Genomic DNA, 21,025 nt, shown 5'->3' with positions numbered 1-21,025 from the left:
GAATTGAGCCACTCACAGTTTTATCTGTTTTCCCCACACCTTGTCTCTCATCCTCTAATCATTTCAGATTTGTGAATCCCAGATATTACCATAGCGACAGCCCGTAAGAAGCTGTCTTGAGGCAGTTTTCTCAGAAAGTCATCTGGGCGCAAAATGACTTGTGAAAATGACTTTTGTTGGTAAAGACATGGCAGTGCAACTGCCCTTTTCTATTCGAAAACAGAAAAAAAACAAACCCCAGCTGTATAGCCTGCATTATGAAAGTGAATTTTCTGGACTTCAAAAAATGGAGTACGATCTATAAAAGAAAACAGTAATAAAGCAAAGGGATGCTTCAGTTTCACATCTTCACAAAACTCGCATTGGTAAAACTCTTTGAGCAAATTTGACAGTGATTGAAGTTACTATCTCACAATTCTACATTCAATACCTTTCACACCAGAAAACTGCCAACATGGATGTGGGTATGTGGGACACTGGTATGCATTTGATACATTTTGCTCAATTGTAAGACAAATACACACAGAATGTGATTGGCAAATGCCTGAACCTGTCCTACCCATACATAATATGATGTCTTCTTGCTTCTTACAATGCACAACCAGTGAGGTCAGGGAGTTTCAAAACCAGTATCATGCTAATAATTTAAGTAAAGCAATGATTCTTTCAGTCTGAATGCAAACTACAAGCTTGATTATTCCCAAACGACCCTCTCATATCATGTTTGGACAATCCTGGTCTGGGCCTTTTGCTTTGGATTTTTGCTTGGGAATAAATTTACTGTAAAACCAACAAGTTTTGCATGCATGAAATCTTCATGAATTTCGTGAGGAGCCAAGATTTGCGAAGTTCAAATGCACACAAAAGTTCTTGTCTACAATACATGCATTGAATGCCACTTTGGTGGCAGTTCATGAACATTTAATGCTGCGAATATTTCTGGTTAAACAGTGTATGCTTGAACTCTAGGGGTGCGTTCGAGCGCTCTCCTAAAGCGAACTGTACCGTACCGTACCCGCGCCAGAGGAGCGTTCGAACGCTCCTAAAGTGTACCGTACTGTACTGTACCGAGCCAAAAGTGGACCACTTCCCGATGTGCTCCAAAAGCGTACCAAAGCGTACCAAAAGTTCGTTGTAAAGCATGCGCGTATCATGCACATACGTCACAATGCAAAAACATCATTCTCTTTGTTCTGGACAGCTGTAAGTAGTTCAAGCGCCAGGGGTGAATGACATTCTTGCTACAAACTGGCGTGACCTTTCTAAAAATAACTCGTAAGTACGCTTTCTCCACAGAGCGCTCGAATGCTCCAAAATTGGCATGGTACGGCACGGTACGCTTTAGTTCAGTTCGCTTTGGTTCGCTTTAGAGCGCTCGAACGCACCCAAACACACGATTGTAAAGTTATAGAGTCCAGCTTGACACCACTGACTTCCATCACATTGCATGATATACACATGCATCTACTCCTGCATGAACATGAGGTGGGATTCCCATATTTGACTGATGGGCCACAATCTACACTATGGTATGTATCTTCCTTTTTTTTTAAATGACATTTATAACAAGGTGTATGTTTCTGTGTGTGAATGCTCAGTGACTCTAAAGCCGGAATTCATGACGGTGGTACAATCTTTGTCCATGGTTTAAACCATGGACAAAGACTGTAGTTTTGTATAGGGCGCAAAGTGTCGCATGGCCTATTTAGTTACAAAATCAGTCATCTTGTAACGAAATAAGCCATGGGACACTTGGCGCCCCGTACAAACCATGATCTTTGTCCATGGTTTACACCATGGACAAAGATTGTACCACCTTTGTGAATTCGGACCTAAATGTTTATGAATGCATAATTTCCGAAAGTGATTACATGTACACCAAGATTTTTCGTAAATGTGAAAGCCCACGTTGCAGTTTCTGTTTCTTTCAGAGTCCAGGAAAGCGGGAGTATATGGAGTGTTTATACTTGACGCTGCTCATGCAACACCTTGCCTGACAGGTTTGAGCATCTCAAAAAAGGCCACCCTGCCTCAAAGGACGCTCTCATCTTCCAGCTTCAAGCGGTGTGCAGCAAAAATAACAAGATGAAAAAGATGGCGATGATGATGAAGAGGAGGAGGGTGATGATGATGGTGACGAAGTAGACAGAAGTGGAGATGCATAGCAATACCACAAACACCATCTACCACAATCTGTTGTCTTGGTCGAGATAACACTGAAACAAAAACTGAAAGAATAAAAAACACAACAAACAAACAAACAAAATACCCAGACGGGGTTAAGTAGAGGGCATGCAAACTTACGAGGGGTCACGCCACTTACCAGTCACAATTTGACCATCGGGGAGGTAGGGGTACTCGGATCCAAATAAGTGTCCATTGGCGAGGGGAAAGACGGGGGATTCAGGGGTGGGTGGGTAACCAAGTGCTGTGTACTTGCCCATGTCTCCGTTCATCTGGAAGGCACCGGAGGGTCCTGGGTTTGGTGGGGGGGGGGGGGGGTGGTTGAGACAACAGACGGGGGGAAGGAAAGGGGTGGGAGAAAAGAAGAGACGAGATACAAAATTAAATCAGGCTGTTTACCTTCTCCATTACCAACACAAGTCCCTTGGCCATGAATATGACTTTTGTACTGGTCTAGGGTAATTCTGGTCTTAGTTGTGGCTGCAATGAGCAAAGAAGACAAAACAAACAAACAAACAAACAAAAATATAAACCTCAACTGATAATCATACACTATTAACATGGTATGCTTTATCTGTTAATTTATTATCTTTTGACTTCCCATTTGTTCATAAGCAATTTTGACAAGTACAGTAGTTGCTTGCTACTGCAAAAGTGCAATGATAAATTCTGATAATATTCTGTCAAATGCAGAGCGGGAGATGTAAAGAAATGGCACAGGAAAGAGAGAGAGAGATCTACATAAAAAATTATATCTCATTGAGAAGCAACAGGAGCTTGCACTTATTCTCACTTTCCTCTTACACCAATCCTGAAGGATTCTTCATTTGCAAGTAAAATGGCTTACCATTTGCATTTGAACCAGACAAATCATGTATCATTTTCTGTTCTGAGTTTATTTTGATCTCAGATTGGCATAAAAGAAAGAAAGCAAGACAGAAAAACCCACCCACTACGTCTTCATTTGTCAAATGGTATAATTATCAAACTTCTTTGTCAAGGAAAATAAAAAATAATCAATTCCATTTCACGACTGAAAGGATTGTCTGCTCTTCCAGACTACAAACCAAAAATCCATACAGGATGATTGAGAAGCTTTGGCATAAAGCACTGAACTCAGTTTGTATCAGCCTATCTGTTTGTTTCTCTTTGTGCAATAAATTATGGACTAATAATAATTATGGACGAATAAATAATTATGGACTGAAAAAAAAAAATCCAATACAGAAAAAGAGAGACAAAATCCATACTTAAATTTTTTGCTATCACTGTCAGTATGTATGTGACACACTGTTACACATGAAAACTTTGCAATTAGCTACTTGTGATCGCCACAAAATTATTTCAAAACAACTGATCAATTAAAAAAAAAAAAAAATGCCACCTGGCAGTTTTCTTCCTTTTGTTTCATATAACTTTAATCTCACACATCCTCTCCTCACATCCTCCTTGAGCAAGGTGAATAATCTCAGAAACCAACTGAAGGACAGAAAAAATACATGTAGATCTTTTCTCACAGCATGTGTTTATTTTGGGCAAGGATGAAATGATATCAGTCTAGACACTAATTACATTTCACGCTATCACCATTTAATGTGCCTCAAAGGATACCTTGATACGTATCATGAAAACGCATGATTTCATGAATATCCACTGATCATGCCACCTACCAAACAAGAACAACCTTGACTGAAGAACATTTAACACTACCATATCTGCCGAGGTAACGCAATTCGTAATAATGAGTATCTCATTTTGCAACATTTCCCACCAATATCTATAATGTCCATCTGACAAGGCCAGCCATCTCTGGCTACTCTGCAGGGAATAATTTTCCTGGTATTGCATAGCAATTTGCTATGCATTTTTGTATGAGTGCTATACAAAATGTTATTTTCATGTAGCGATTTCATTACATAGACTTGTACACTATTTGGTTTGAAATGTATCCATCCACTAAAAGTGCTATTCAATTTCAAGAAGGAAAATTATTTCCTGCTCTGTCTGTCCAAAACAACAGCCTGCTGTCTACAGCTAATGGCCTGAATACATGAAGGTGGTACAAATGAAACCATGGTTCAAACCACGGACAAAAACCATGGAGCGCCAAGTGTTGCACAGAATATTTCGTTACGAAATTCAGGGCTCGACCTTAGCGGGAGCCCGGGGACCATTGGCTCCCCAGAATCGCTACGGGCTCCCCAGAAATGTATGAAAAAAGCCCGGCTGGCTCCTTAAGTTTTTTTGCCGTATAGCCTCACGTTGCAAGACAGAATCATAGTTTATGTACACACTCACACTATTGACGAGCGCGAGCGGCCCCGGCGCGCGCAGCGAGCCCTGACGCTCGAAGTTATTATCCCTGCAATTGCAACATAGACTACACACTGTACATGTTTCATTTTCCAGCCGGCCCACGTTGCCCGCATGGGTGTGTGTCTGTGTGTACCCGACGTGTGTGTGTTCGTATCTTCTATTGTAGAATAGTGTGCGCACATGCAATTCGATGCTTGCGTACTGTGTACACCGAACGGAACTTCGCGCGCCTGAATCTCTGTCGCCTACGGACCCTGATGTCTACATCGATCGCCGTGGTATCCCCATGTATGGGGAGCGTGAGTATAGTAGCTAAGCTACACACTGTAGCCAGCTGCCTCTATAAACAGTAACCTATTTCGTTTTGAGTCGGGGTAGTTCAGGCGCTCCGTTGTGCAATGGCTGCTTCTTTTTCTCTACTTCTTCCGCTTTTCCCTTGCCTCCCAAGTACGAAATGATTTTTAGAGTGTTGTGTGTGTTTTTTTTTTTGTAACGTTATTGCATCATTTTTCTGCAAGGAAGAGGTGAGTTTCTGTTCGTGTATCGATGTGCACTGCAGTATATATGTGCAGGTGAAAAGCGTTCGAACTTTCTTTCCCGAGTATCGTGGAAACTCGATGTATTTCTAGGTCTATTGTTAAAGGAGATCTCATATAACAAAATACTTATAACAAACTATTTTCCGGTCAAAATGAATTAATTTCCTTTGTTTTCTATCGTTTATTGACGATCCCAAGGATCTCGTCGCAATACAGAGTTTCCAATGTGTACTAATTTTTGCGTAGCTTTCGGTGCTGCAAACTTTTGCTGGGGCCTAATCCTACTTACTACTAAACTTATCGTTCTATTTCTGTCGTTTCTCACACATCGTTTGGTACGATTTCTTCCATTTTATATCACTTTATCCGTTCCCTTTATACTTAGAAATATTTAAACGTAATTCTTTCAAGTGTCTCGCACTGTTATTTTCGTAACAGCGATTTCTCCGCTTTGCTGCAATACTTTTTCGAATCGAAGCGACGTGTGTTGTCTTTTCTAAATATTTGTGTTAGAAGGTGTTGATACTTTGTATTTGTTATTTATTTTCCTCGGTTTTTATATCGAGGGACTGTGCGTGTTTCTTAATGTTGATAGGAAAAGGCTAAAATGATCTGAGTGATGTCTGATGGTGATGATGAAAACTATGCTGGTAAAAAGACAGCTTACTGCATGCTGAGCGTACGTGCCGTTCGTTTCATTTCACTTTCCCTCTTATTCTTCTTTCCCTCTGACTCTTCTTTCCCCTCCAAAGAATGATAAAAAAAAAAAAGAAATTACATACACCTCACAACAAAAAGATCCACGATCTACCAACCCTGGTAAAGTTAAATCTAAATGTTCAATATCAGCAAAGAATAAGGGGAAAGCATGAATTACAATAAATTAGAGCGAAGAGATTGTGAAATACTGAATACATGCGCGCAGTCTCTTCGGCTCGAAGAAACTTGACACCCACCCCTCTCCCCTTGTGGAAATTTCCACAAAAGCAGGTGCCACACCCAGGTGCGTGCCAGACGAAAGAATGCGCGCACTGGAATAAACAGCGTGTAAATATCCTGGAAATATCGATCGAAGAACCAGCTCATTAGTTGAATTACAGGAATCATTGCAAAGATATCGTGATTCTATAGCCTTTCTTTTGGCGCATAGCAGGAAACATAAAACAGTCGAATATAGTGTACTTAATCGAATATCTTATGTTCCCTGAACAATAAAAAAAGGATCGATTAATCAGTCAATTAAAAAGGCAATCACAGAAATACTTAAAAAGGTCTCGTATGCCCAGACAAAGTCACTATGAGTAGGTCCAATGAGATGCAGTCATCACCTGGTTAGACAGCAAAATATGACAATTAATTTCAGTTCATGCTCATCATTATTAAACTGCTTATTACTTTTCAAAGTTTTGGCTATTAACATTCGTTCGTATGTGTTTTTTGTTTGTTTTGTATGTTTTTTCTCGTGAAAGACGTAATGACTTCTTCGTATCGAATGTAAACTGCATGTTTACCGTAAACAAGCCATCAGCTCAGCTATGGCGCATTCGATCCATCGAACTTGCAGTAACCTCTTAGGCAGGAGCACATGGCGCATTCCTTTAAAAAGCGCATTCCTTTTAAGTACAACCACGTGTTTGCACATTGGCGCAACCACACACAGCGCGGCATTTTGCGATCATCGTTATAGCAGACTTTCCGATTCCAGTCAGGGTAAAAGAAATTGGAATACCGGTACTTTCGGAAAATACTGATGTTTAAAATCCAGTAACATTAAAAAGCCTGAAAACAACGCATGATTATGTCTTATAGTAAACAATAGTTGGAAACGCCGAACAGAATTTTGCATTCACTCACACAGAAGCTTTCTTGAGAAGATGAAAGCATTCCCCCTCCCCTACTAGATAGTGGAAGCTTCCATAACCAGCCCAGCAAGTTTCTGGAGGAACTTATGCACTTGTAGTCTTGTACACAGGCATTGAGAGAAATGTGCTGGTGACCAGCTCGCACGCACACACACACACACACACACACACACACACACTGTGTGTTATAGACTAAGAACAAGGTATCTCAGGCTTGTGTCTGTGGAGAAATGCATGTTATCTAAATGAAATCTTCTCCACCAGGTTGATACCACTAATAGACCTCTACTGCTGATTGTGACCGAGGGAAACGTGGCTCCCTCAAACTCAATTTGGCTCCCTAAAAAGGTCCCTGAGGAGCCCGGCTGGCTTCCTAGAAAAAAAGTTAAGGTCGAGCCCTGAAATTGGTCATTTCGTCTACAAAATGACCATTTCGTTATTCGAAATTATTTCGTGGACGAAATGTTTATTTAGTTACAATATGTTGTCATTTCATTATAAAATAATCATTTCATCGACGAAATGACTGATTTCGTAACGAAATATTCCATGCGAAACTTGGCGCTCCATGGTTTTTGTCCATGGTTTAAACCATGGTTTCATTTGTACCACCTTCATGAATTCGGGCCATAGTGTCTATCGAATGATGACATAGAGCACCACCCTGCATAGAGTAATCACTGAGCCCATTCACACTTATGGTGAAATATTGCCATATTTTGCCTGACATTTCAGGATATGAATGTAAATCACGAAAGGCCTCAAAAAACACTATGCATCATAGCGTGGTTATTCAAACTTCGCTTGCTGTAAAAATGCTGGCTTTTGAATGTGAATTATGTCATGGATTACCATCCACCACAATGGGGTGCATTTCTCACTGGAGCAGACCCACTTCCTGTCTTTTTCCCCATAGGAGATACCATATTATGCATACACGCGCAGTGCTTGTACCGCAGAGAGGTGTACTTTCGGGCCAGAAATACCACGGTATTTCATGTATGAGAACAGTACCAACTGAGATACTGTGGTATCTATTACTGTGGAATGTCGCCAATTAGACGTTGACAACAAATTACTATGGCATTGAATACCATGCAGTTATTCTCATGTGCACGCCTCTGTCACTCATCCTCTTCTAAAAATATGAACAGCCTTGAGCAAAGAATAGCACGGGCACTACGACTTAACTGTCACAGTTTGCGAGCTGCTATCTATAGTATCTGATACAGTACATCAGAGGGATTACTTAGCTCTTCAAATGAACAATCAAAACATAGTGATCTATGATCAAGCACACACACACACACACAAAAAAAAATACTGTGAAATACAAAACTACCACAAATTGATGGTGGGCAAAATAATTACAGCATAAGATAATACCTGCAGGTGTAATATTTCCCCTTTATTGTATACTGTAAACGCCAAATTCGAATTTCGTGAGTCAGGTGCTATTCGCGAATGAAATAACACAGGAAAATATTAACTCTCATCCCGTCATGAATGTGACGTGTACGCATATATTTCTCCATTCAGTACTCTACCACTGCGAATTTGAGCACTCGAGAAATCGTCGGGAAGTCCCATTTCGGGAAAAATTAGTAGTCACCCTAATTTTGCATTTACCTTCAGCATGGTGACATCACATACATTAAAACAATGATGAAAACAAAATTACACAAGTTCCGACAATGCTAACACCAGAAATACATAATATTGTATGTAGCATTGGCCTCTTACTCATTTGCGTGGGCTAAAGCCATCAGTTTGTTTCACAAGGAAACCCTAAAAGCCAGGCCCAAGGCCCCTCGTGACCACACATGGACACAGCGACATCGGCTCTCATTGTGCCCCAAAGACAGAAGGAAGCCACGCTGCTACAAAGTACAGGTATTATCAGGCTAAATTTGTGTGGTCCCACATACCCATTTCAGTGCTGGAAATAAGGAACCTGTATTTTTTTTTTTTAGGCCGGTCGGTCGGTCGACCGGCAATCGCATGAGACAATAAAATGACAATATGATCAGTGTTCACATCCCTCATTCCCAAAGTTCAATACCATTATCACAGCTTTCCTTTCACCATTGGAGGACCCTTGTCTTATTTAAAGGGGCATTCCAGACGACTAAATATATTAATTTCACATCTAGTACAAAAATTGATAGTGCCATGTAAAGATTTGTGGAATTTATTGTGGTCCTTGAACAGATAAACCAATACAGTATTCATCGCATAATCGGGCATCTGATAATCGGGAACCTCGCTTAAATGACATACGCTTCCCAGAAACATTTCCAATGCATGTTATTTTCACTGGATAATCGGGCGGGGACCTCTGATAAACGGGACAATTTTTCTTTGAGCGATCTTTGATTTTGTTGATATTTTACACAAAAAATCTACCAAAATACCACAACAATATTTCAAAGATTCCCTATCAGTTGTTGTTTACATCGAACTTACAGAGCAAGCTTCGGACTAGTGTGTTTTGACCTCCGTCCATCCAGTACACGTACATTTCAGCTCGCTGCCCGCCTTCGCTTTTCTGTACATGTGTATATGGTGACCTAGATCGCTACATATTGACAACACACGTACAGTGCAGTGATCGCGGCAAGTAAACAATCAAGCCGTGATAATTCAATGATTGAAGGACTTTTCATTGACGTTACCACATCAGTTCTGGGTAATCATTTCCCATGGTTGTGGATATGTATTTATACAGAACGCCCTACTTGTCCAAGACTTCTACGAATGTTTAAGAAAGTGCTAGCTTTTAATCCACATATTTTGTGTTCGAAGAGAGGTGACAGAAGAACCCGGTTGCGATTACTCTACATTGTTGCGAGAATGCAGGGAGAGCTAGAGGGTCGCGCCGAGGGGTAGCGTGGTTGTGTATTCATGTACATGTACAGTACGTCAGTATGCATGTGTGTGTGTGTGTGTGCACTACACATGTACATGTCGTATGCCATTAGTGTATGGTGAGTGCTCATCGCGAAATCAAGCACCCCGCTGAAAGGGGCCGTGTTTGCTACTCCCAACCTGTCCCGATTATGCGATGAATACTGTACTCTGAAAAACCCAAAAGATGTTACAATGAAAATCCCCAAACATGTTACACTGAAAAACAATGACATGCACGGAAGAGGCTCACATATTCCAGCTAAATGTACATATGTAGCAATGTCATTCCGTTACACCACTTGCTTTAATGACATGTACATCTGTGTCAAATTTATGCATGCTTTCTTCTTTTGTTCTGCTTCCTTGAGCATCCAATCATGCATTTTCATGTGAAGCTGATACGTGATCATTCTTGTTCACTGTGATTTGTCATGAATTTTGAAAACATGCATTCCTCATCCACATCCTGATCACTATAAATTCTAAAATTCTATACCCAGTTTAACCAACAGACCAGTTCTGTAATGTTTTTAGATTTTATGCATGCTTTGTTCACAAATGTTGCCTGTAACAACTTTAAGCTGCCAAAGGCTTGCCCTACCTAGCAACAACTAAAAGTGAATTCCTGCCAATGGAATTTAACGGGAGCAGGTGAATGAAATGCGTAAACAAGGCTGCAGGAAAAGAAACATCCATTAATTGTAAGAAATTACAGAAGCGGTCTATCTATGGATGTTCAAATGCAAAAAGACAAAAAAATCACGTGGAGGGCTCCTTTAACGATACCACACTGCGAATCACTCTTCGGCCATCGCAAGTCATCAGTCTACCAAGGAGGCCCTTTCTGCCTCATTATTGACGTCATCAAAGCGGAGCACAAACACGCATTTCGGACACAAAATGCTGGGCGAAGGCCGCATGGCAATTATGCAGAGCAGCGAGTGTGTGGGCAGCACCAACAGGCTGAATGACCCATCATAAATGACATCGTCATTATGGATGCACAGGGGAATATTGAGTGAGAGGCATTGGATAAGCCATGAGAAATTCATAATATGCACATGAAGTGACTGTTTATCTAAAAAAAGACAGAATTATAAAACATTATGCAAAGGAGATGCAGGAAATCTTATTTGGCAATGATTTTTTTTTTTTAAAGAACTGTCCCGGAATATATACTTCAAATATCAAATTCTCAAAATGCCTAGATTGCTTGGCGAGGTACCTATTGGTGACTGAGCCTCGCTGGTTCACTACTTACTACCATGGAATACTAAACATGATTCCCAAGTTAGCAAGTTTGTGTAAATATTTAAAGGGGACCTCCGGATGATTTTCAGACTTTTACATTTGAACAACTATAAATCAGTTAAACTGAGTACAGAGTTTCAGAGTTTAGAGTGATTGGGATGAGGAATGAGAATGTTTTCAAAATTTGTAACAAATTGCAATGAACAAGGATGATGACATGGCAGCCTCACCATAAGAATGCATGAGTTGGGGCTCACGGAAGCAGAACAAAAGAAGAAGGCATGCATAAATTCTTCACAGGTGAACTTGTTGAGCAAGTGGTATTGTAATGGAATTGCACTGCTACATTTCTGAAATATATGAGGCTCTGATGTTATCAACACTGTTCAGTGTAATTTGTTTAAGATTTTCAATTCATTGGTTTCTCTGCTCAAGGACCACAACAAATTCCACGAATCTATACATGGAGCTGTTGATTTATGTACTACATGATGTGAAATTATGAAAATCGTCCGGAATGTCCCTTTAATTATTTGTTGGTGTCCGATGAATCCACCAAGCCTTCCTCTGTAATGTGTATGGACGATATTGTAACTGTAATCATAATTGTAATCCAACATTGTAATTACGTTTCTCGACCTCTGTGAAAATGGTCTTAGTTTTACCGTTCATTTCGATCTGCTATGGTGCGTGTGCATGCTCATGAACAATTAATATCCAGAACTGCATTCATCTGATTGACAGGCCATAGAGCTTGTATCTAATAGACACATAATGTCATTGGCAGTAAACAAAGAGGCTTGTAAAACTCCAGTGTCTGAGCTATGTTGCGGAACTCTAGACAAACATATCAGAAACATGTTACTACAACAAAGCTTTTCTGTAAACTATCTGAAACCTCTCTCTCACTCTCAAGCCATATTTTCAAGGAGATACTTCTTGTATCTCTATTCTGAGCCCTGAAACCAAGGCAGTCTGTAAACTCAAATGGGAGATTGAGGAAGAGGACCATTGACACAAAATTTCTTCCCATCGTCTTTACAAAAACTGAAACTGTTATTTTTTATTAGATGTGCAAGTCCATATGCCCAAGAGTAAAAGGTTTGGCAAACAAATGAGAAAAAAGTGCAAAATTCAGTCTTGATGATCGAAGACACAGCAAATGAAAATCACAGAGCAACAGAGAAGACTTGCTTAGGCATCAGAGTAAATGACCCACAAAAATGTAAAAGTCAAACCTGATACACTCTGCTAGATACAATTGCATAAAAACCAAGCAAATAGTGAATCATCTGTGCTCACGAAACAAGCAAAATAACATTGCTTCTCAACTACTCCATTGCAGCACTTGATTTTTGTAAACACTTTTGAAAAATAACTTGCAAAATGTCTGTGCAGCTCAAAAATTGAAATATTTTTATTTTTATTATGGAAAATAAGGATTCAACACTTTGTAGTTTTTAAAGAGCTTTCACAGGTTTTGCCACCAATATAAGAATTATTGTTTTCTTTTTTAGAGCAGTTTCAAATGGTTGATGCTTGGAGGAAAAATATGACCAAAATCTACCCCGCAAATGACATGAAAGTTGTTACTATTCTGTCCGTGCCTCTTGAAACTCACTTTACTTGAATAGGTAATTCTAAGGCGCTATTATACGCAAATACAATTAGAACTATTTATTATTCTTTTTTAATACAATATATGCGACAGACAGCTCTGAATTAGGATTACCATTTGGAGCTTTGTAAGATGGGGGAAGTTTTGATTTCATCGACATCAGCCACAATCCTGAGGATAATCTCTCCACGCACTTCCTATTCTTTCTTAATTCACAGCAAAATGCCTCCTGCAATGAATGATTCATTACGTGTAGCCGTGCCCCCCGTCTCATTCCACTTGCGCCTCCTATCCTACCCACTTTCTTCCTTCCCCATTCCCCTTGCCATTTCCTGTCTTCATTTCTCTCTTCATTTCTCTCCCTCCCCCTCCATCTCCAGCACCCCCCCCCCCTCTTTCTCTCCCCTACGGCTTCTGCTGGCTCGATGCGATCTAAGAATAGAAATTGTCCAAGTGCTACCTGTTTACTTCACTCCTGTGTTCTCTGCCTTATTACCATCTACGTCATCATTCTTGCTACACAAGACTCCATCTGGACTCTGTAAACACAGCTCGCATCCCATAGGCGCAGCGCTTTTCAGATATCCTAATTTTCCCCCCCGCGCTTCTCCTCTGCCACCGTTTTGTTTTCGTTGTTTGTTTTTTTCCCTACCTCCCTGCCCCCCCCCCCCCCACACACTTTCCATAAGCTTTGTGTATCATACGTTGATACAAATGTCATACCTGCTATTAATAGCAGGGCATGGAATTGTGAAATATTCAAGGACTCTATGTACTTCAGCTTTGCCTGTCTGGCTTTCTTTCCCCTCTTCGTTTAAACCATCTGATAGCTATCTCCTCCTGTGGAGCAGTGTCAGCCAAATTTAGCAGCTTGACATTAACATACCTTGCCGCGTTCCTACGCTCTCGGCAGCAAATTTGTGCCCTTGAACTAGTAGCTCTGCATGATGTGAAACACAAATATATTCTCCCATGCTAACTGTGTTTTCATTATTTACAATTTTTCTGACCAGGCAATAGAGGGCATTTCATGAGTATTGAGGTTAACATTTTCTTTTTTTTTTTTTTTAATTTTGAATAAAACTGTTTTGTCCAAGTGGGCAATCAGATCGTCATCGAGTCTCTGGTCAGTTCAGCAGGTCAGTATTCTTTTAGTTCACTAGCTCACTGGAGAGTTTGACTGCTACTAGCACAGGGTCACATACGGCACTATAAAAGAGATAGATCGCTGCCTACATCCAATATGCCAATAAACATACATCAGTAATTCAAACAAATGGCCATAAATATACAATTTTAAAACAAAAATTACTGTTAACACCAAAGACTAAAAAAGAACATATGGCAAAACATCTACACATATGCATCTTGGATAGGCTATTTTCGGCAATTGCGGCTGACAACTATCTATCATAATGTCTCACGAAACCAATTCTTTCCGGCATGCATTTGGGATGACAAATGATTCCAAGTACTGATGGGTTACGGCCAGAGCAAAATGGCCAGTTTACTGAAATCTGCCAGAGAAGCTAGCTGAAAATAAGATATGAAGAGAATATGGCCCTTTACACATGTAGGTTCTGGTCTTTGGGGCAAATTATCATAGTATGTCACAAGGGGGAGGGGGGGGGGTAGGGGATAAAGGGGTAATGGCAATATGGGATGGGGACATGGTTTGTTGGCATATTAGATTGCAGACGTAACAAGGGGTTGGTGGGGATACACATGATCTAGTATGAGAATAAGGTACAAGGATAGTGAGATTATGATTTAAAAGGAAGGAGTATGAATTAGGGAAGGGCTGTGAGGATAAAGTCAGTGGGATACTTTTGGTAGAGATAAATATGATGGTATGGGACTTAGGGATAGTGGGACTATCAAAGGTGAGGTTGACAATGGTGAGGAACAGAAAGTGGGTAGGGGATAATGGAAAAGGGTGGTGCAGACATTGAAGGGGACAGGCGTGGCTACGAAGGCAAGGAAGGAAGAGGGTGGCAGGTATTGTAGGATGAGCATGGTGGGACGGGGGACAAGGGAGTGCTGTAAAACCAGACATGTTCATGGCATGAAACACTTGCAAATTGGAGCCAACTGCCCTTTTTTTTTTGCGGCTTTGATGAATTGCAGACCGTGATGCTGTACAGAATTGTACTTGCAGTCAATATCAATGCTTTGTGCATACACTTGTGCTGGCATTCTACTTCTGCGAATCTCGGCTCTTGCAAAATTCGCTTAAGTTTCATTCACGCAAATTTTTCGTTGTTGTTGTTTTTGTTTTGTTTTACAGTATGTGGTGGATAGAAGGGAATACTACACCCAATGGTTACAAGATAAGGGAGACCTTGCTGGGGAGTAAGGGACCAGAAATGACCAACAGTAGTTAGGTTCATACGCTGTTCCTAAACTTTATAAGTTTAGGTCGAAAACTTAACTCTTGATGATTAGCCTGTAGTTTAGTTCTGTGTGGATGCACTCGAAAGTTAGCAATCTCAAAGTTTAGTCGATGATTAGAACCACGAGACATCTTAGGGTTTACGCTCTCTCCACGAGCCACGGGAGGTCCCCACTCGTAATTTTGCTCCATGTGGACACAATATTCAATGAGCTTGTGAGTTAAATCTTGCATGTCGTTTGCTGCGCTATTTTGTATGGGCACAAGGTCATTGTAACCATCGAGTGGGGCTCACTCATAAGTAGTAACTTCAAGTTTAGGTGCATGTGTTAACCTGCATCGTGAATTCACAAGTGAAGCTAATCATCGACACGAAGTTTTCGACCTAAACTTCCAAGTTTGGCAACTGCGTGTGAACGTAACTAATGCTGGGGGTCAGTCTGGCATTGGTACGTACCCTGTGATTTCATTGCTACCTGCGGTGAGGAGGCAACCGATATCCCACTATCATGGTCAGCCCAGTCCTGCGATCCTTCCCCAGCGTCTGAATTCACCGAGCCGGTTGGCGTCCTGGGACTCTGGAATGCCTTGGCATTAGGGTTCAAGGTGGTCTTCTTCGTAACACCCTGCAACAGAAGAAGTCGAAAAGATATTTATATGCAAAGAATCCATGAAAATTATTTGCCTTCGTCGAAAACAAACAAAGACTAAAGCTCATGGCCATACATACTGGTATAGAAGCATTAAAGTGTTTTGTGTCTAAAGAAGTGAAATTATTACAATTAAGGAATCCATTTTATCCATGACCTGTAATTGTAGAATGAGAATTCAAGTACACATCAATGCACAATATATTTTATGTTTCTCTAGCATTTTCTTCATCATATGTGCTACATCTATACCATAACAGATACAAGACATACATCTTTTCAAAATTTATGTGCCAAAGACTGGTATATCCACCTTTTTTAAACACAGGTTGGGTTTGTTTTGTTTATTGTTTTTGTTTTCTGAACTCAAAGAAAGAGCAAAACCAATAGTTTGACATCCCTCACTACAGTATAACTACTATATTTCAAACTCATGTTATTTCATTTTCTGGTAATGATATTATATTTCTCCCCTAACCCCCTCAAAAAAAAATAAAAAAATAAAAAAATATAAAAAAATAAACACACAGTGAAGCACAATGTGCCATGCATAGTTTCCCAGGTAGGTCATAGCCACAAGATGGGATACCAGCCATCATCACAGACGAGGGCTGTAAAACTATGCTTAACCCGTTAATGACGGGCTGATTTGCTACAACACACAATTCCCATAGACACTTGCCCGACTATACTCTGACCTCATCCTCGACGGGTTAACACAAATCCCAGTCGCATGATGGCACAGCAAAGGTCTAAATTGCCCCACAAAGCCACAGGGCTGCATGCTTCGAGCAGATCCGCATAATCACCACCAACAAAATCGACAACAAAATGCCAGTTTCTCCCTAATGGACATCTGTCCAATGTCATCGTACTGGGACAGTGCATTTAGCAGCCATGAATAAAAACTCATTTTTCTTAGTTTTTTTATTGCAGCCTCAAGATTCAATACTAAAAAGGAAACCCACATAAACCTTACCACACTGCCTTAATAAATCCTTATGAACATGAAACACTTCACCAATGAAATTACCATACTTTAAAGGGAAGGTAAACCCAAAAAGCAATGTGGATTGAGTGAAAGCAGCAACATTAGTAGAACACATCAGTGAAAGTTTGAGGAAAATCGGACAATCGATGCAAAAGTTATGAATTTTTAAAGTTTTGGTGTTGAAACCGCTGGATGAGGAGACTACTAGAGGATATGACGTATGAGGGGACAACAATACAAAGAAAATATAAAGGAAATTCAACAAAAATTCACTTTTCTAGAATTATGAAAGAGCAATGGACCAACCTCTTTCAGAAAGCAGGGGGAATAATTGCTACCCCTAACATATGTCAATATCAAGTTGATGGAATTTGTAATTTTCATGAAAAATGGATTTTTGTAGAATTAGGTGATCCGAGTATCCTCTCGGATCACCTTCTGTATCTGTACGGATTCTTTGTTGGGTCTTCTTCTTCTTCTTTCTTTATTTCTGGACAAAATTTGTGTATCGATTAGCTCAGAAAGTGTTCTTCCTATCAATGTCAAAATTATACCATATATGTATCATGTCCCAAAGACGACGGGTCAAATAAAATCATAGTGATCAGTCGACCGTGACGTCACTATGACGTCATTATATGAAAACACATTTTCATTCATATCTCATTAATGGAATGGAGTTTTTCAATGAAATTTACGTCACATATATTTCAAATTATGCGGATTCTACTCATATTCTCAAAATTCATATTTTCTCTTAAAACGTGCGCGTACGCGCGCGTAGAAATATTTGTATGCTCAAATCGAGCTCAAAATTTTTTTGCACACGTTTCAGACCATTTGGAGCATTTTTTGAAAAATTGAAAAAATTGGACGGACGCGTACGCGCGCGCATATATACGCACGCACAGCTCATATGCAATAGAAATTTCCCGTTTTTTCACACTTATCGGATGCCTGAAATGTCAAGGAATATTTCTACCAAGTTTCAAGTCAATCCGACTCAATATGACGTCATACAGACCCGTCAAAGTTGAAATTCCGCGCGCGCGTCAATGGCGATATACAGTCCAACAATGCCAAAAAACCGCCAATTTCAAATCCGATTTTACTCGTCAGGATGGACGGTGACCCCCCATTTTCTTTACATATTCTGAAAGCTGATGAGTTGTACATGTCATTTCATGGGTTGACGATGCTGAAAAAATGATTAAAAGATATCAAATTTCTTAATAAAGTAAAAAAAGTAAATTTTCAAAATGACGTCATCAAATTTTAAGTTCATTCGAGCGTATCTCACTAATCCTTTGCCAATTTTCACCTAGATTTCAGTATGTTGTAGCTTATTAAATGCTCTTTCGGTAATATAATAACAACATTTTGATTGGATGACGGCATCATCTCGTAAAAATGGATTAAAAGTAACATTGTTAAATTTGACCAGTTTACGTGTTATCTCTATGGGAGTGCAGTTTTTCTGGAAATGAAAACTGACATGACTATCTTTATCGAGCACTAGCTCACTTATGCTTCGGTGAATTTCTCCCATATTTTAGTATGTTGTAGCTGAGACTTTGGGCTATCGTAAGTGTGCCCTTCGTTTTTTCATACGGAGTCGGCATCATGCCCAAAATCTTGGTTGAAATTAAAGCTTATCTTCCATGTATTTTCATATTCCTTTCTTTCTGCAACTTTCTTTGCAATAACTCAAGAAAAACAAGCTCTATCAGCCCAATATTTTGCACATGTTTAGTTTATGTCACGTACATTATTTCATAAAATAACAACTACTTGATCGGACACCTTCTTGGGTATGTAAATTAGGGTCAAAGGTCAAAAATGTTTCATCCTGTATCTTGGTGAATACATGTCTTATCTTTCCCATATTTTGCATACGTAAAGACCATGTTACAAGAATCATTTCACAAAATAACCACTTTTTGCTCAGACGCCATCTTGTCTGTGCAAAGTAGGGTCAAAGGTCATATGTACTTCTTTCTTTATCTTCATTATGACGTGTTATCTCTATGGGAGGGAATTTTTCTAGATGTGAAAATTGACATGATTGTCTTTATCGACGACTAACTCAATTACCCTTAGGTGAATTTCTTCCAGATTTTAGTATGTTGTAGCCAATGTAATACTCTTTAAGTTTTGTTCGATCAAAGTTTTAATCGGATGATGTCTTCACCTCGTGAAAATAGATATAATGTAACCTTGTCAAATTTAACCAGTTTATGTGTTATCTCTATGGGAGGGAATTTTTCTGGAAATGAAAATTGACATGACGGTCTTTATCGAACACTAGCTCACTTACTCTTCTGTGAATTTCTCCCAGATTTTAATATGTTGTAGCTCAGACTTTGGGCTATCGTGACTATACCCTCCATTTTTTCATACGACGCCGAGATCACGTCAAAAAACTTGGTTGAAATCAAACTTATCTTCGATGTATTGAGATATTTCTTTCTTTCTACAACTTTCTTTGCAATAACTCAAGAAAAACAGCCCCTATCACGCCCATATTTTGCACATGTTTAGTTCATGTCACGTACATTATTTCATAAAATAACAACTACTTGATCAGACACCATCTTGGGTATGTAAATTAGGGTCAAAGGTCATAAATGTTTCAACCTGTATCTTGGTGAATACATGTCCTATCTTTCCCATATTTTGCACACGTAAAGACCATGTTACAAGGATCATTTCACAAAATAACCACTTTTTGCTCAGATGCCATCTTGGCTGTGCAAAGTTGGGTCAATGGTCAAATGTACTTCATTCTGTATCTTCGTTACAGTTTATACCAGGGAGGTACCTCCCTGGTTATACCGAATTTGGTACCAAAGATGGTAGACCTGACTCTCTTTTCTAAATGAGAATCCAAATATCACACGGCCAATGTCTCTAAACACAGATAAAACCTATATGGTCATGCCTATTGCGATCAGGACTCGAATCATTGATTAAAAAAAAAAAATCGGATCACCTAATTTGTCAGTCTTGACAAATTCCGAGTCTAGTTTTCTTTATATTTTCTTGGTATTGTTGTCCACTCATACGTCATAACCTCTAGTAGTCTCCTCGTCCAGCGGTTCCAACACCAAAACTTTAAAAATTCATAACTTTTGCATCGATTGCCCGATTTTCCTCAAACTTTCACTGATGTGTTCTACTAATGTTGCTGCTTTCACTCAATCCACATTGCTCTTGGGGTTTATCTTCCCTTTAAATGGTAACCATCATAGAGTGTTGTTAAAATGGGGATACCCATACCCACATAATACATATTATAAATGCTCGGAATAGTATGCAAAAGATTGAACTTGTGCAACTCCATTACCCTCCCAGGATCTAGATATCCTGAAGCTTGAAGGCAGAAAAAGTTAATGCACTGTGGCTTTTTATACCACAGCTACGCCTACTCACCGACTGATTAATTTCTGTCAGGACAAGCTCAGTTTCACCCGAGTTGCTTGGATGTATTTTTAGACATTTGGCAAATCCATGGCTAGACATAATCATGTGCTGCACATGTTAAATCACTTAAAAATTCAGCAGGTGCATCAAACACAAGAACAGAATAAACAATTTAGAATGTTCTAGCTGGGGATTACAATGTTGTATGTTATGTTTAGAAGAAAAAAGAGAGATCGAGAGAGAAGCTAATGCTGATATTCATGCTGATGATACATCTTTCAGTAACTATGTAGACCTAGAAGTTACTTTAGTACGGCAACCTGTTTATGCACTATATCAATGAAATTTTGCACTTGGGAGTTGTAAGAGGTTTCATAGAATAAGACCAAATGGCTATATTAAAGTCCCACTATATAAACAAGATAATAGACTGTTATGTAATGAACTAAAATTCATGGTTATTTCTTTTCTCACAGGCTTATGACAAAATGTGTGTTCGGGATCAAACATTTTATCCACGAGATGCATTGCCACGGGCAATTCTAATTGCCATTAGAATGACAATCATGATAATGATACATGTACATGTACGTGCGTAAAGTGAATTACATCAATAGACCAGTTCGTAATTCCACTTTGGGCATGAGCAGAAAAAGGTCATTTGTATCAACAGGCATTTTGGTTTATTAATTCACCGAGATAAGCATCTGTGATGTGATGACTATTCATGTGATCCTTATCTAAATAGTGATTGCCAGCACATCCACCTGACAGCAAGCCTGGTACAGATATTTGGCAATATCAAAGAAAAAGGTTGTTATTGCATTCAATACGAAACAATGAATTAGATGCCTGCTAGAGTGTCAACTGACGGACTATTCTGGTCACC

The 21,025-nt window shown here is 39.6% G+C and overlaps 1 protein-coding gene across 1 annotated transcript in view; it reads right to left on the bottom strand.

Annotated features, from left to right (window-relative positions):
* Positions 1 to 21,025, bottom strand: part of LOC140245048 (uncharacterized) — a 124,073-nt gene that overhangs the window by 75,595 nt on the left and 27,453 nt on the right. Inside the window, 2 exon segments of the mRNA XM_072324642.1 lie at positions 2,324 to 2,476; positions 15,530 to 15,698. Of these exon segments, the coding sequence (XP_072180743.1) occupies positions 2,324 to 2,476; positions 15,530 to 15,698 (322 nt within the window).

This window comes from Diadema setosum, chromosome 22 (genome assembly GCF_964275005.1).
Source record: "Diadema setosum chromosome 22, eeDiaSeto1, whole genome shotgun sequence".
NCBI classification, from domain to species: Eukaryota; Metazoa; Echinodermata; class Echinoidea; order Diadematoida; family Diadematidae; genus Diadema; species Diadema setosum.
The sequence above is the reverse complement of the archived record's forward strand: the minus strand, read 5'-3'. Positions and strand labels throughout refer to the sequence as shown.